Source organism: Notamacropus eugenii, chromosome 5, assembly GCF_028372415.1.
Source record: "Notamacropus eugenii isolate mMacEug1 chromosome 5, mMacEug1.pri_v2, whole genome shotgun sequence".
Lineage (NCBI taxonomy): Eukaryota > Metazoa > Chordata > Mammalia > Diprotodontia > Macropodidae > Notamacropus > Notamacropus eugenii.
The window spans coordinates 331,047,147-331,064,346 of NC_092876.1; the positions used below are offsets into that span (position 1 = coordinate 331,047,147).

The 17,200-nt window shown below is 36.0% G+C and overlaps 1 protein-coding gene across 2 annotated transcripts in view; it reads left to right on the forward strand.

The window, feature by feature from the left end:
• Positions 1-17,200, forward strand: part of STAG1 (STAG1 cohesin complex component) — a 377,001-nt gene that overhangs the window by 134,119 nt on the left and 225,682 nt on the right. For both annotated transcript variants that reach the window (XM_072613576.1, XM_072613574.1), the window contains exon 3: positions 1,295-1,397. In XM_072613576.1, the coding sequence (XP_072469677.1) occupies positions 1,295-1,397 (103 nt within the window). The remainder of the gene's footprint in view (positions 1-1,294; positions 1,398-17,200) is intronic.

A 17,200-nucleotide genomic window follows, 5' to 3' on the forward strand; every position in this document is an offset into this window, starting at 1 on the left:
TGTTATTGGTGTATAGGAATGTAGAGGGTTAGATATGGAATCAGAAAATGTGGATTCAATTCTCAGTTCTTCTACTAAACACTGCTTATGTGAACTTAAGTCGTTTAACCTCATTTTGCCTCTATATTCTTCAACTATAAACTAATAGGGTAGGGAAGGAAGTAAGTGTTGATTCCCTTGGGCAAATGGACGTATACTATGGGTCTGTGCCTTTGTTGATTATGGAGCAGTTAGTTGATTTGGGGGGTTGTTTATCCTCCTCAGCAAGGACAACTCTGCCTCAGGCTCTAATTTCTGGTGTTGGATTGACCATTATCTCTGAATAGAACGAGCTTTGGAATCAGAGCCCTTGTTAGTTTGGAAAAGTTCTTTATTTACTTTTCCTTTTTAATATGCAAGGACAACTCTACCCCAGTCCCCAGCTTAAATGTAGCATTGTTATCCCTTGGATGGGAGGAAATAGATGGCCCTTGGATTAATTTTACATTACTTCTTTTAGTTTCTGTGTCCTAGCTGAAGTGGTCTCTGAGCTCTTCCAATCTGTACATTCTAACCCGCTGCCTCTGATGGTTATAATGTTTTCGCTTCTCATCCCTGCTTCTGAAAATCCTTAGTTTAGATACTACCTTTTCCATCAAGTCTTTGCTGATCTCCCCAAATTTAAGTGCTATAGTAATCCTCAAATTATCTTGCATTAGCTTATTATTAAGTGTATTTATTATTATTAAATGTTGCATTTTCTAGGGGAATGTAAGATACCTGAAGAAAGGAAGTGTTTTACTTTTAATATTTTATCCCCATTGTCTAGCATAGTCTTTGCACAGTTATTGTTTTGCATTTAATTTTGCATCTGTTACCTCAGATTTTAATAACAAGTCCATGTTTACCATACCCATTTTCTGTATGATTTTATAGACTTTTTTGTTTTGTATGGTTCTGTAGACTCTTCCTGATTTTTCAGTTTTTCTATAGTAACATATTTCAGTGTTTTTTTAGTTTTTCTTCACGATCGACTTTCTGTCCTTTGGTTCTTTTTAGTTCCCCCCATTGACTTTTTCCTGTTTTTAAAAATATTTTCTAGGCATATTGATTAGAGTTTTATGTAATTTTCTTCCAAGGCTAGGGTAATGTATTCGTTTTCCTTCCATGCTGGTCCTAAAAATAAGTTCAGTTTATATTACCACTAAGCCATTATAAGAGTAGTTCAGAGGGGAAAAGACATATGAAATTCAGTGTTCATTTGTTATCTACTTTGCTGGCTAGAAATAATTTGAATTAATATTTTATTTTCTAGGGATTCAACTAATGAAACTACTGCTCATTCAGATGCTGGTAGTGAACTTGAAGAAACAGAGGTCAAAGGGAAAAGAAAAAGGGGCCGTCCTGGCCGGCCTCCAGTATGTATTTTATTTCTTTCTCTTCTCCTTGAAATAATTCTTTAATAAAGGCTTAGCATGAGCCAAACATTAATTCTCTTCATCTTAGTATTATATCACAGATTGTTTCAAGTCTTGCATTGCCAAGAAAACTTATGAGATGATCCAAGAAAATTAATGCTGGTGAGGAATGAATGAAGTATGTGTTACTTGTCCCAAATACTTTGGCAATAGTGTCGGAGAATGTCAGGAGTAATGTTTTACTAGTATGTAACCAGATTTGGTGAGTTGAATGATGTCCAAGATTCTGCATTTCTAAAGTTGACCTGATTTCTAATTAATTTATTTTGGATTGGTGTAATTTTTGTTTTGTTTGCTATTCCTGGGGTTAGATTCCATTTGCAACATCTCCTCAATGCCTGAAACAGTTCTGGTTAACTCTCATTCCTAGAGTTGAGGTGTCATGGATCATAAATTTATCAGACAGAAGATTTAAGGAATTAGTTTTTTGGAAATAGGTACATGACAGGGTTCATAATAAGTTAGCCTACAAGTGGATGTGAATAATAAAACTTAGGCTCAATATTGTGATGTTCCAATGTAATATACTTACATCCTTCAAGAACTTAACACTGAAAATTATATTCTTGTGGAATATTTAGCCTTTGTGATCTTTAACCCTATTTGATCTCTCAACAACGATGAATGTCCTTGCCTACTAATCTAATTATTTGGAAACATACTTTCTTGAGAGGGAGCATGGAATGGAAAATCTGGATGTAGCTTTTGCCACTGACACATATTAACTGTGTGAATGTAGGCATTTCACTTAACCTCTTAATCCTGCAAATTGTTCTCCAACACTACTACTTGCAGAGAACTTGCCTTTCTGTTCTAGTAGGAGGAGTTTCTTCACCAGGAACTTTTCATAACATATCATTCCCATACTCATCCAGGGCCAGCTTTAAAGAAATGAACCTTCTTGGATGTGGAACTTAAGAACAGGAACAAAGAGAACTCAAAAACATTTTGTGAGACCCCTCTCTACTAGTGGAATTTGCAGACAAATTTAAATTCCTTCTCTCTCACACTCACTCACTCTCTCTTCACCCTCTCCCATTTTATCTCCCCACCTGTCACTCCCTTACTCTCTCTGCTTTCCTCCCTTTCTTCACCCTTGCCCTCCCTCAGCTGCTCTCTCTTTATAACCCACTCTTTCCCTCCTGCCCCTTTTTCTTGGTTGCTCTGCTTGTATAGTATATAGTGTCTGAAGATCCAGATGCTTTCTTATACTCCTCTATCTGGTCCTCTTTTCTGTCTGCTTTGTAGAACTGCTAGCATTGAGAGCATAGGTAAAATGATCAAGGAGTTTCCATACTCTTATTTTCTAAATGTTCATTTAAATGAAAATTGTGTTAGGAAAAAGCTTCATTAATTTCATTATTTTCAACACTTAAATTTGATTAATAGAAGTACCTGTAAATCAGTACCCTTCACTCTCAGTGTGGTGTGATAGAGGCAACAGATTCTACTGCTCCTTTCGACTACTCATTTAGCTGTTTGACCATGAATACCATTGTAAACTCATGTAGTTTTTTGGGGGCTCATCCTTTGACATGGGAAAATTTCATACTGTACCTGCTTGAAACCAGTGTTTTGAGGCAGATGTTTTCTTGAATATTTTAAGGTATAACCTCTTAAGACATGTGGCTTTTTAAATGCTGTGTTCTTCCTAGTTGACTTTTCCTTTTCAGACCAATCTTTTCTTCCCACCTCTTTTTTCTTGTTCTCAGTCTTCTACTTTCCCCTTTCTAGAATGCTTTCCCTTCTTTCTGTCCTTCCTCCTCTCCCTGGCTACCAAATCTATGTTTTACTTATTTTTCTTTTATTCTTCTCTCTGCCCTTTATCCCTATTCTTTACTTTCTGCTCTCTAATCTAGGTTATGTTTTTTCACAAGTATTAAACATATCTTGCTAATTTATCCAGTTTAAATAGAAAAGTATGGAAGATTGAGCTTACATCGCAATTCAAAGAATCTTAGATTTAGAAAGAACCTCAGAAGGCCAACTTGTTATTCAGAATATAGTCTAAGGAAGTACTAACTCCCATTGTATCCTAATTCTATTTATTGTTATTCTATCCTCACTGGCAGAAATGGAACAGATCAGCATCCTGTCAGTGCTTCCCCAATATAAATGATGTAGGACAGTGAAAAAGTATTCGTTGTAGCCCATCTTTCCAGGTTCCTTCTTCCTTCCAGGCTCAACTTAGGACATCAGTCAATGTCATTCTGTACTGTGGTGCATTTAGGTAGATTTTGATGTCCTTCCTTTTGCCAGCCTGCTTCCTCTCCCTGAAACCAAGTACTAGAAATATTGTGTTATAAAATTATTTCCCTCCATTTCATAAAACCTTAATCCTTATAGAATGAATATATCCACAAAGGAATTAATCTGTATATATTGCCTAGTAGTGATTAGAGTAGTTCACTCTATATGTTCATTTTTTTCTCCTTTTATTTTACTTTTTTAAATCTTAGTGGTCTCCAGGTTACTACCTTTCCTTGCTTATAATTCATATGGAGGAGAAAGGATTTCATTGTTAAGAGGAATTTCCTTTGAAGGAAACTCTCCTACCAATGCAGATTGACCCCTTCTTTGCAATAGATAATGTTAGAGTTACCTAGAGCAACAGGGGCATGAAACTCCTGTAAACCTCATTGATTGGGACCTGATTAAAATGTAATAGTGAAATATTTAACAAAGTAAATAAAAATATAATAATACATAGCTCATGTTAATTTTTGGTTTTCTAAGTCAAGATACCCATATAGGGATCCATTTCTATTTGAATTTTACATCACTGGCCTAAAGCATTGCAAAGTTAAAAGATGTACCTGTTTCAGCACTAAAATATATCAGGGATATGATTTGAGCCCTGATCTCCAGGTTTTGTAGGAACTTTATGCCATGTTTCCTCTCTTTGTTGCTGCTTCATATATAGCAAACAGGCTTAAAAAATTTGGAAAGTTTTTTTCATTTCCCTTAAGCTCAGTTGCTTCTGTTACTGCCTTGATCTAGGTTCCTTCTGGTTTCCATTCTAAAAAAATTAAACTGTCATATAGCAGTACGGAGAACCTTGTTCTTTGATAGGACTGTGTACCTCTCTCCGCTTCTGGTATTTTTCCACTAGAGATGCCCACTATGTATAGTTTAACAGGGGGAGATTTTACCTGAAACAGTAAGGTGAATAAATGAAGCTTAAAGCAATGCACTGTACTACATCATTCCATTCATTGTTCCCTTTGAAATGCTACAGTTGATCTTTTTTTCTTTTGAGCTTCCTTAATAATTATTGACATCGGATAGCTGTGACAGTTGTGGGGAGGGAACAGGAATGGGATGATTAAGGTTTCTCTCAAGTAGTATGTACCAAATGTGATATGAAACAGAAGTTTGAGAAGTTCTAACCCCATAACCATTTATGCTTCTTCAATCCCCATTTTACTGTTTGAACACTTAATTTAAATGAGCAAATGCTTTACCTGTTTCAAGATAAATGTTCCCAAGTTTGGATTGGTGTAGCATTTTCTATTGAAAACATGCCATTATTCTTCACCAAGGCTAAAAACAGTCCCTTGTTTTTCTTCTTTTCCTTCTGCTTTGTTATTTTTTGTTTACTTGTTTTCAGTCATGTCCTCTTCATGACTCCTTTTTAGGGTTTTTTGGCAAAGATCCTGGAGTGGTTTGAGAGATCATTTTCCAGTTAAAGAAATGAAGCAAACTGGGTTAAGTGACTCCCCCCAGGGACACACAGCTAGTAAGTGTGTGAGGCTGGATTTGAACTTAGAAAGAGAAGTCTTCCTGATTACAAGCCCAGTTCTTTTCCTCGCTGTGACACCTAGCTGCCCTTCTACTTGAATAGCTGCATTTTTTATGGTACTAATCCATATCAGAGGAAGGTTGCTTACTTTTTTACCAAAATCTTAACATTTATATTTCAAGAAGTGTTTTTCTAGAGTGTCTGAGTTCTTAAAATTTTACTGAATGTATTCATAAATCAGTTTTTAAGCATTTATTTATCACTTGATTGATACTATATCATGAACTTTGGGATACAAAGTAAGATTATAAAAAATTTGAGAATGAAGAAATATTTATGGCTTTATTTAGCCCATGCAGGTGAATGATAGGCTATGGATAGAAGGTGAATAAATAAGGAGGGGGGTGGATATTTCAATATCACAGTGCTGGATTAAACATGGTTCTTGGGAGACAACCGTAAGGAATAGTCTGACATTGGTTGAAGGCCTTCTAAGAAATATTAGAAGTGGGAGAAAAAAAGGGCTTCATTCATTTATCACTAGTCCAATCTGAGGGCTTTAAAAATTGCATAACTCTAGACATTATCCTTAAGAACTCAGTATTCTTTTATCTACACTTCTTCTGTGGTGAGACATCATAAATCAGTGGTCTCCAAAGTTTTTGAACATACACTCCCAAAATATGTATGTCTCCCATTTATAAATGAAGCACATGCGATATTGTACTCATATTACATACATTAAGAAAATAGACACAAAATATAGAAGATTAAAATAGTGAGAGATGAAATTTTTTTTCATTTATTTCTTAATAATACAAGAAGCATTTTGTGCTCTAGGGAGAAAAGACTCTGTGACCTTGGATAAGTCTCTTTAACTCTGTATGCCTTATTATCTTCATTAGTCAAATGAAGGAATTGTACTAAATCACTTTTAAGTTTCCCTGTAGTTCCAAATATATTATCCTGTGACTAAATCTGCTTCATTAATTTAGAAAATTCTCTTTTGTTCTTTGGAGAAAAGGTGAATTTAGAGATAATAATATTTCCATAACACATGCTAAGGTCAAGCTATACTCAGATTCCTTCTGAAATTATCTTTTTCAACTCTGACATAATGAGGTGTCCCTTCTTGTCAAGGCAAACCCATCTACGTATACAAGTGAGCCCATAAACCATTCCCTTAATCATCACTTTGCTTTCTGAATTTTTATTTAATTTTTCTTTTTTAATTGAATTTTCTCCACACCTAGCCCCCCTCCCCCTTGTGGGTAATTTAATCATTTTATTAATAACCCCAGCAGGTTATTAATAAAAGAATGGTCATTTGGCTGTCTCTAATACCAAAGACCCTTAGTGGCAGTGGGGTCACAGGTTTAATGATTTGCCTTGGGTCACACAGTTGAGGCCAGATTTGACTTCCTGAAGATGAGTCTTCTTGATTCCAAACCCAGTGCACTTCCTAGCTGCCCTAAAATACTGGAGTAGTTTTAAGGAGAAACTGAAGCAGATGGTTAAGTGACTTGCTCATAACTGGTAAGTGTCTGAGGCCAGATTTGAACTTGGGAAGATGAGTTTTCCTGATTCCAGACCCAGCATGCTATCTACTGGGACACCTAGCTGTTTCTTCATATTGATTGATTCACAACTCTTTGTCTTGTAAGTTTGACTCATTTTCCTCTATGTTTTAGAAATTAGACTTTTATCAGAGAAACTTGCTGAAAAGATTTTTTCCATTTTCCTACTTTTCTTCTAATGTTGGCTGTCATCTTTATGCAAAAGCTTTTTAATATATTCAAAATTAGTCATTTTGCCATCATGATCAGCCTATTTCTTACCTGGTACCAAATTGTTTTGACAATTGCAGCTTTGTAACATAGTTTGAGATCTGGTATTGGTAGGCTTCTTGCATTCCCATTTTTTTCCCATTGATTCCCTTAGTATTCTTGATAGTTTCAAGCAAATTAATTTACAATGTAATATCATTTTCATTATATTGGCATGACTTTGCCATCGAGCAGTTAATAATTCTCCATTTTGACATTTAGATAGTTTTCTTTTTATGATTTCTTGAAATGTGATGTCTAGGTTTTCTTTTTATTCATGACTTTCAGGTAGCTCTGTAATTCTTAAATTATCTCTGATCAGTCTATTTTCCAGGTCAGGTGCTTTTCCAATGAGATAGTTCATAATTTTTTTTCTAATATTTTTTAGTTTGTTGTTTTTTTATTTCATTCTTCTTGACATCTCATGCAGTCATTTGTTTCTGTTTCACAAAGTCTAATTTTGGGTGAGTTTTTTTCTTCACTAATTTTTCTTTTTTTCCCCCATGCTGCTAATTCTTTTTTTTTTAATATCTTTCTTCTCTGGTTCTTGCCTTTTCTCTCATTCTTTCTTGTATTACTTTCACTTGGTTTTTAAAAATTTCATCTCTTAGAATCCCTGAATTCTTTCTAGATTTATTTCAAATTGAGGGCAGAGCCAGCATGGTGGAGTAGAAAGATGCACCTGCTCTAGCTCTACCCCCATAGCCCATAAAATGCCTGTAAAAATGACTCTAAACAATTTCTAGTGCAGCAGAAGCCATAAAACGACAAAATAAAAGAAATTTCAAGCTCAAGACAGCCAGGAAGGCTGACAGGAAAGTTCTATCACACTGGGCTCAGAACAAAGTACAGTCCTGCCTTGACTACTCAGTGGGGCAGGGACGGGACTGGAGCAGGCATCAGGCCAAGGAATCACGGGCAGCAGCTGCAGTTCCTAGATTTCTCAATCCACAAACACCAAAAACAGCTTCAAAGGTCAGTGAGAAAGCTCTGTCATCTAAGTGAAAGGGAAGCCTAGTCCAGCCACAGCTCTGGCCTCAGAGTGGCAGCAACCACTGATGCAGCAGGGTCCATTTTTGGAGCCCTCTACATGAAGACCCTAGGGGAATTTAGTAGCTGATCTGAGTCTCAGTCCTGAGTGAGGGGGAGCACTGGCATGGTGAAGCTGGTAGAGGCTCCAAAAAAAGGAATCCTACTTGCAGATCCTGGGTAGATAAGTTTGTGGTTGCTTGCAGGCCAGGTGAGGAGTAAACTCCTATCCCTTGATTGTACCACCTTGGAGGAACTGAGAACTTACAGGTCCCTAGAGTATACCCTTCACTTGACAAAGGACTCAAAAGTCAAGTAACTGGCTGGGAAAATGCCCCAAAAAAGGAAAAAAATAAGACTATAGAAAGTTACTTTCTTGGTGAAAAAGTATTTTTTTCCATCCTTTCACATGAAGAAGAACAAAGCATACCATCAGAGGAAGACATCAATGTCAAGGCTTCTACATCCAAAACCTCCAAAAAATATATGCAATGGTCTCAGGCCATGGAAGAGCTCAAAAAGGATTTTGAAAATCAAGTAAGAAAGGAGGAGGAAAAATTGGAAAGAGAAATGAGAGCAATGCAAGAAAATCATGAAAAGCAAGTCAATGGCTTGTTAAAGTTCAGCAAAAAATGCTGAAGAAAATAACACCTTTAAAAACAGACTAACCCAAGTGACAAAAAAGATCCAAAATGCCAATGAGGAGAAGCATGCTTTAAAAAGCAGAATAGGCCAAATGGAAAAGCAGGTTCTAAAGTTCACTGAAGAAAATAGTTCTTTAAAAATTAGAATGGAGAAGATGGAAGCTAATGACTTTATAAGAAACCAAGAAATTACAAAGCAAAACTAAAAGAATCAAAAAATAGAAGACAATGTGAAATATCTCATTGCAAAAACAACTGAGATGGAAAATAGATCCAGGAGAGATAATTTTGAAATTATTAAGGAAAACTACCCCGATATTCTAGAACCTGAGGGCAAAATAAATATTGAAAGAATCCACCAATCACCTCCTGAAAGAGATCCAGAAAAGAAAACTCCTAGGAATATTGTAGCCAAATTCCAGAGTTCCCAGGTCAAGGAGAAAATATTGCAAGCAGCCAGAAAGAAACAATTTGAGTATTGTGGAAATACAATGAGGATAACATAAAATCTAGCAGCTTCTACATTAAGGGATTGAAAGGTTTGGAATACAACATTGCAGAAGTCAAAGGAACTAGGATTAAAACCAAGAATCACCTATCCAGAAAAACTGAGTATAATACTTTGGAGAGAAAAAATGGTCATTCAATGAAATAGAGGACTTTTAAGAATTCTTGATGACAAGACCAGAGGTGAATAGAAAATTTGACTTTCAAACACAAAAATCAAGAGAAGCATGAAAAGGTAAACAGGAAAGAGAAATCATAAGGGACTTACTAAAAGTTGAACTGTTTACTTTCCTACATGGAGAGATAATACTTGTAACTCTTGACTTTTCTCAGTATTTGGGTAGTTCGAGGGAGTGTGTGTGTGTGTGTGTGTGTGTGTATATATATATATATATCCACAGAGGTCACAGAGTGAGTTGAATAGGAAGAGATAATATCTAAAAAAATAAAATTAAGGAGTAAGAGAGGAATATATTGGGAGGAAAAAGGGAGAAATGGAATGGGGCAATTTATCTGTCATAAAAAAGGCAAGAGAAAGCTTTATCAATGGAGGGGAAGAACAGGGAGGTGAGGGGGGAAAAGTGAAGCTTACTCATCACATTTGGCTCAAGGAAGGAATAACATACACACTGTATTTGATATGAAACTATCTTACACTACAGGAAAGTAGGAGAGAAAGGGATAATAGGTGGCTGAGAAAATGATAGAAGGGAGGGCTAATGGGAGGACGGCATAATTAGAAGTAAATACTTTTGGGGAAGGACAAGGTCAAAAGAGAAGAGAATAAATGGGGGGCAGGATAGGATGGAGGGAAATATAATTAGTCTTTCACAACATGACTATATGGAAGACTTTTGCATAACTACACATGTATAGCCTATATTGAATTACTTGCCTTCTCAGTGGGAAGGGGTGGGGAGGGAGAAAGGGAGACAAGTTGGAACTCTTAAGTTTTAGGAACGAATGTTGAGAATTGTTTTTACATGCAACTGGGAAATAAGAAATACAGGTAATGAGGTATAGAAATCTGTCTTGCCCTACTAGAAAAGAAAGAAGATGGGGATAAGGAAAGGGTGGGTTGTGATAGAAGGGGGTGGGGTAATCAGAATGCACGATGTCTTGTGGTGGGAGAGAGATGGGGAGAAAGTTTGGAACTCAAAATCTTGTGGAAATGAAAACTAAAAATAAACTGAAAACTAAATGGTCTCTGAAGACTGAGGAAATGAAATTGCAGACAATTCACTTTGCTTGTTTTAGCATTGTATATGGTAATTATCTACACCAGAGGACTCCAAACTTATATGGTCTACTGCTACCTTTTCAAAAAAAAATTACTGAAAACTGAAATAAATTATTTTTTAAAACTCATTGCAAATTCTTCCTTCTGTGGAAGGTCTTAGTACATTTTTCTTTTATGTTACTTTTCTTTACTTCGTATGTATCTTGTATACATCTATTTACATGCATATTGTCTTCCCAGTACAAATGTACTGTCTTTGAGAACAAGGACTATTTTTTATTTTTCTTTTGTATCCTTAGTACTTAGTTCAATCATATGCTTAATAATTGTTTGTTGTTTGATTGTTAGTAATTAATCATTGGTTCAGTTTTATCCATGTAGCTGAGAAATTATTGAATTCCTGTTTTTAAGATACATTTTTATAACAAAATACACAATGTAACAGTCATATTAGATCATAGCCTTTAAGTGAAGGCCTACTCATTTATTAAATAAATACTCATGCACTAGTGCTGTATTAAGGGGTAGGGTCACAAATACAGGTGAAAAGAAAGACTCTGCCTTCAAGGAGCTTACATTCTAACAGGAGAAGATAGCACATAAAGAGAAGCTCAAAAAAGGCATATTATATTCAATTTAATAAACATTTATTAAGTGTCTGCCATGTGCCAGTCATTTTGCCAAGCACTGGGAACACAAGAAAACAAAGATAGTCTCTGCCCAGAAGAAGCAGATAACACACAATGGAAAAGTTGGAGGGGGAGATTGGGGGGAGGGGGGGGGGCCAAGGGTGTGGGAGTGGGTTGGAGAAGGTGTACCAGAGGATATGATGTGCTTTGCAGACCAAACTTTGCAGAACCAGTGATAAAAGATAGTCATCTGGAAACTTGAGATCCCATCCCTCTGTAAGGAGAGCTTTGATATTTCAATGCTTATCCTCCACACCCCCAGTGAGGGGAGCAGAGACTGAGAAAGTTGAGAAGGTGTTGAATATCCAAAAGTGAGTGGATCAGCATGGTGATATTTCAGGTGGTTTGCTTACACTGTATAGGGCATAATGGTCTGTGGAGTCCAAACATAGCAGAGCTGTTGAAGGAAAACAGGAAATTTCACATCCCAGTGTTCCATAAAGAAAAGCTTTGAAAGGAATTTCACGTTCCACCTTCTAGCCCTCCATTCTGAGATGATAGGGTGATGGAGTGTTGCTCTGGTTGCCTACTCAAAATGTACTTTCTGGGAGGAATTCTCCAATGGGAGATGATAGAAGCAGCAGAGAAAGAAGTCAGCTGCAGTATTTTGGCAAAGTCCAGTCAGTATACATTAAAGCTCTATGTTAGGGGTTGTATTTATTTTCATGTAGAATTCATAGATTCCCTAAGTGGGTAATAATGCTCCCTGGGTGGTGCTTGAACTATTGGATGCATTGCCTTGGGTGCAGTTGGGGGCATTGAATGAAAACAAGATGGCAGTGGAAGCATAAGGTAAGAAGAGAAGAAAATTTCGAAAAACTGTTCATGCATGTTATATGTTGTATAACACAGTTAAAGTCATAGTGATTACATTATTTTCCAGATAAACACACAATTCAAGTTATAACCAATCAGTGGTCAAGTCCGCTGATAGGTCTTAACAAACAGCTGTTAGGATGCAAGCATGTTGGACATTGTCAGGCAGTCTAGCGTGCATCAGCAGGAAGAAGTACATGTAATGACTTCTTTACAGTGATTCAATATTGCATCATCACATTTTCAATGCAGGAAAAACCCCACAAATTTATAGTAAATTGTTAAATTTAAGATTCATCATTTTTTTAAGAAAAATATTTTATATATTTTTAATGATGCAAATTTCCCCCAAAAAATACCCCCATCAGAAACGCTGTTAAAGTGTTAAAGAAAGTAGATTTCCATTGAGGTGCTGAGTAATTTTTTTTTGAAAAGATAGCAGTAGACCATATAAGTTTGGAGTCCTCTGGTGTAGATAATTACCATATACAATGCTAAAACAAGCAAAGTGAATTGTCTGCAATTTCATTTCCTCAGAAGATTCTCTATATAAATCTATCTGTTTTTTCTTTAGTTCTGCCTAAGTGAATGATACCATAACTTGATTTCCTATTCATATGGATATTTTAGTTGCATATCTGTATGGGTGTGAGGAACTGCAAGAAATGTGGCTAGAGCATAGTATTCAGGAAAGGGAGTAACATAAAATATCGCTGAAATGTGAAGTTTGGAGCTAGGTTCTAACGGGGTTTAAACTCAAAGACTTTATATTTGACCGCACTGGTAATAGGGTGCCATTGGAAGTTATTGTATAGGCAAAAGGCATGACCAGAATTTTTATTTAAGAAAGATGATTTGGGTAAGTATATGGAAGATGGATTAAAATTGAGCGGAGACTTGTTTCAGAGACCAATTAGGATTCTGAGAGATGATTAGGCCCTGAATCAAATTGTTGTAGAGACAGAAAAAAACAGTTTATGTCAACTGCTTTGATAATTGGGGTGAATGAAAGTGAATCTGGGTGTTAACTTTTAACACAAGTAGGGAAATTCATAAGAAGGGTGGGTTTGCGGATAAGATAATGATTTCTGTGTTGTAAATCACAATCATATATGGCTGCTCATCCTGTGCCACTCACTCCTTCCCGCCCAAAATGAAAAGGCACAGGGAGGTTTTTAGCAATTATTCTCCAAGAGTGCAGAGCCTGGCTTCTGTGGATGCTTCTCTAAGCCCAAACCTGATCTGGGAGGGAAGGGATTAAGCTGCGCATGTGTTGAAGATTTTCCAAATATGACCTCCAAAACTACTTCATTTCCCAGGTTAGAGTTAGATTATAGTAGCACTGAAAGTACTATGCTGACTATAGAAAGGAGTTCGGAAGCTTGCATAGCAGTAGGAAGAGGGTTAATTGGGGACTAGTCAATTTTAATGGGTGAAAAATATATGTGGTTGTGTGTTGAATCTGACCCCCAAATTTACTAATCACAGGCAGCATTGGGTGAGCCTGCCTCGCCATCCTCTAATTTGTTAATCATATACTCTTTGGAGTCATGCCACAGTTTCCAGTTTGGAAACCACTGACCTTAATTGCCACATCCAGCTAAGTCTTTATATAAACTACTTATACTTTGTATTATGGTAAGCAGAGTTGTCACCAAGGAAAGTCATAGACTGCCACTTTGGTAGACTGGAAAACTTCAGCTAAATAGTACAGTAACAGGATTAACCTCTTCTTGAACCTAGTGCCTTCTTATCTGTTGTTTCTTTGAATGTTCTTTGTATATATGTACGTAATGTACATATTGTTTCTGATTTTACCTCTTTGAGGAGACTTACTTTTATCTTCGTATCCCAAACCCTTAACACATTGCCTGGAACATAGAAAGCACTAATAACATAGTGAGCTGGCTGATTGATTAGCCTAACTTCTCCCCTTTTTTCTCCTTCCTTCAAGTCACTTAGATTTGTTATCCTTGAGAAAATGAGTTACTCACTTCAGTATCTATAGCAAATTCTGGTGTATGTGTGAAACTGTCCTAACACTCTAGACTGCTTCTTGCATTGTGCCTTTTTTTCTTACACCCAGAAATCTCCCTCCAAATGATTTTTTTTCTTAAGTTTTTAAACTGGTTAATTTCCCAATGCTGTGTTGGGAAATCACTTGCTGATCTATGTCATAAAAACCCTTCTAGTGTTTTCTTTTTCACCTTCTGATATCTCTTTTTGTCTTTTAATTCTTTACCTATTGTTCTTCTTTTAGCTATTTACTTTATCTTCAAATATTTATGAAGAACGTACAATTTCTTAAGCAGTATTGATACAGAGAGGGTCCTTGAATGTCTGTATCCTTGAAGAGTTTACAGTCTCACTGGGGGACTACATATGTACCCACAAAAACAATTGACAGCATATAATTCCTGGAGAGATTCTTTTTAAAAAATATGTATTTATTTTTAGTTTTCAACATTCACTTTAATAAGATTTTGAGTTTTAAATATTTTCCCACTTCTTCTCCACTCCCCTCTCCAAGACAGTGTACAGTCTGATATAGGCCATATATGTACAATCATATTAAACATATTTCCACATTAGTCATGTTGTAAAGAAGAATTAGAACCACAGGAAAAACCATGAGAATCATACCTACCTCAGCTCCCCCCCCCCCCACCCCCCAAAAAAAAGTAAAAATAATATACTTCAGTCTGCATTCAGACTTTAAAGTTCTTTCTCTGGATATGGATAGCATTTCCATTATGAGTTTTTTGCAGTTGTCTTAGATCATTGCATTGCTGAGAAGAGGTAAGGCGATCAAAGCTGGTCATCACACAGTGTTGCTATTAATGTGTGCAGTGTTTTTCTGGTTCTGTTTACTTCACTCAGCACCAGTCCATGCAAATCTTTCCAGGTCTTTCTGAAACCCGCCTGCTCAGCATCTCTTATGGAGCAATAGTATTACATTACATTCATATACTTCAATTTGTTTAACCATTCTCCAATTGATGGGCATCCCCTCAGTTTCCAATTCTTGGCCACCACAAAAAGTGCTTCTGTAAATATTTTTGTGGGGTCCTTTTCTCTTTTTTATGATTTCTTTGGGATATAGACCTAAAAGTGGTATTGCTGGATCAAGGAATGTGCAGTTTTATACCATTTGGTCATAGTTCCAAATTGCCCACCAGAAAGTTTGGATCAGTTTACAACTCCACCAACAATGCATTAGTCTTCCAATTTTCCCACATCTTCTCCAACATTTGTTATTTTCCTGTTTTGTCATGTTAGCCAATCTGATAGCTGTATGTTGGTATCTCACAGTTTTAATTTGCATTTCTCTAATCAATAGTTATTTAGAGCATTTTTTCATATGACTATAGATAGCTGTAATTTCTTCCTCTGAAAAATGCCTGTTCATATGCTTTGACCATTTATCATTTAGGGGATGACTTTTATTCTTATAAATTTGACTCAGTTCTCTATATATTTTGCAATTGAGGCCTTTATCAGAGACACTGGCTATAAAAATTCTTTCCCAGTTTTTGCTTCCCTCCTAATCTTAGTTTCACTGGATTTGTTTGTTAAAAAAACTTTTTAATTTAATGTAATCAAAAGTATTCCATTTTGCATTTCATGATGTTCTCTATTTTTTGTTTGGTCATTAATTCTTCCATTCTCCATAGATCTCCCACAGAGATTTTTAGGGCATGGTGATAATCAAGAAAGGGCTGTTATGGAAACTTGTTTGCTTTCTTCCTCTTCAAATTTCTATTTTTTAATCATTGAAATTTTGACTCTTTAATAATTAGTATTTACAGATATCCATATCTATATTGAATATGTATTAAAAAGTTGGTTATAAGAGTTATTCGTCAGAAATAAAACTAAATTAGTTTAGAATCTTATTCCAACCCTCATTTTTCAGTTGAGGAAGGGTGTCAATTATAAAAGACCTTCAAAACAGAATTTAAGATGTGATTTAATAGAGAAACAATTGCTAATCCTTGACTAAGAGGGTGACACAGTTGAAAGGGTATTTTAGGCACATTAATTTGGTGGTTCTCCACAGAAATGCTAATCCAGTGCCTCATTGTGACATGGTGGTTGTTGACACTGGATTATCAAAGTATATGCCAGCCCAAAATAAGTTCTGGCAGATTCTACCAAATTGAAGAGATTTTGAGCCTTGTTCCAGCAATTAATTTAATTGGAAAAATAGCCCACCTAAGAATAGGGAGAGTAATCAGCAGTAGGTTGCATAATAACTAAATTATGAATTCTTTGGTAGTAGTAGCATCAAATCAACACGTTCATATGTTGCTGGAGGCACTGAATTGCACGTATTTTGACATTGTACTTACAAATAAAAACCAGCTGGCAAAATTGTAGGGATAGAGCTCATTGGTTCATGCTGGAAAGGTGAATATAGGGAAGAATTGATTATAGCATAAACACAGAAGTAAAAGGAGGCATTATTTCATGGGATATTTCTTTCTACCTTGAAATACTCATGAAAAGCCCTAGAAAGGGGCCCATCAGGAAGATGGTTTGCATGTTATATTCATATATGTGGAAAAACTTGATAAGATCCTTTCAGGGAGTCATCATATACCTTGAAGCTTGATGACCCTAGTGTTTACATGAGTAAAGAGGATGGCAACAAAATACATTGGGAAATATGGTTTGGTGTTAAGAAAGAGCCCAAAGACTGGTCAGTTTCTGTACATTATGTTTTTTTTTTCAAGGAATCTGATGACATTCAACATTGTGAGCACAAAGTAGCATTACAAAAAACGTAACTATCTGAGTAGATCAGAAACACCAGATTGCTGATGCAAAAAGCATTTCCTATTTTTTGGAACACAGTTCAGTACATCAAAGTATCAAAGACAGGCTAAAGGTAACCCACTAGTGTTTGCAATTTCTCTATCTTGACCTTCTAAAAACATACTTTTGACATAGAAGGGTGAAAAATGGATAAAATTAAAGATACTGATGCTGATTAGAACTATGTCATTGAAACATTTTATTGATGTTAGATAATGGCTACAGTGAGAGGGACAAAAAAGCCTAGAAACTGTCTCATTAAGGAAATAATTAATAACTTTACTAAGCAGAGAAATGTGACACTCCAAAAAAACTCAACTCTTTTTTTGTGTTAGCTATATAGCTCTTGATCTCATTCATACTTGTTAGATATAGGTGTGTTTAGGTCTATCAGTGCTGATCCTGCGTGGGAAAATAATACAGTTCTGCAGG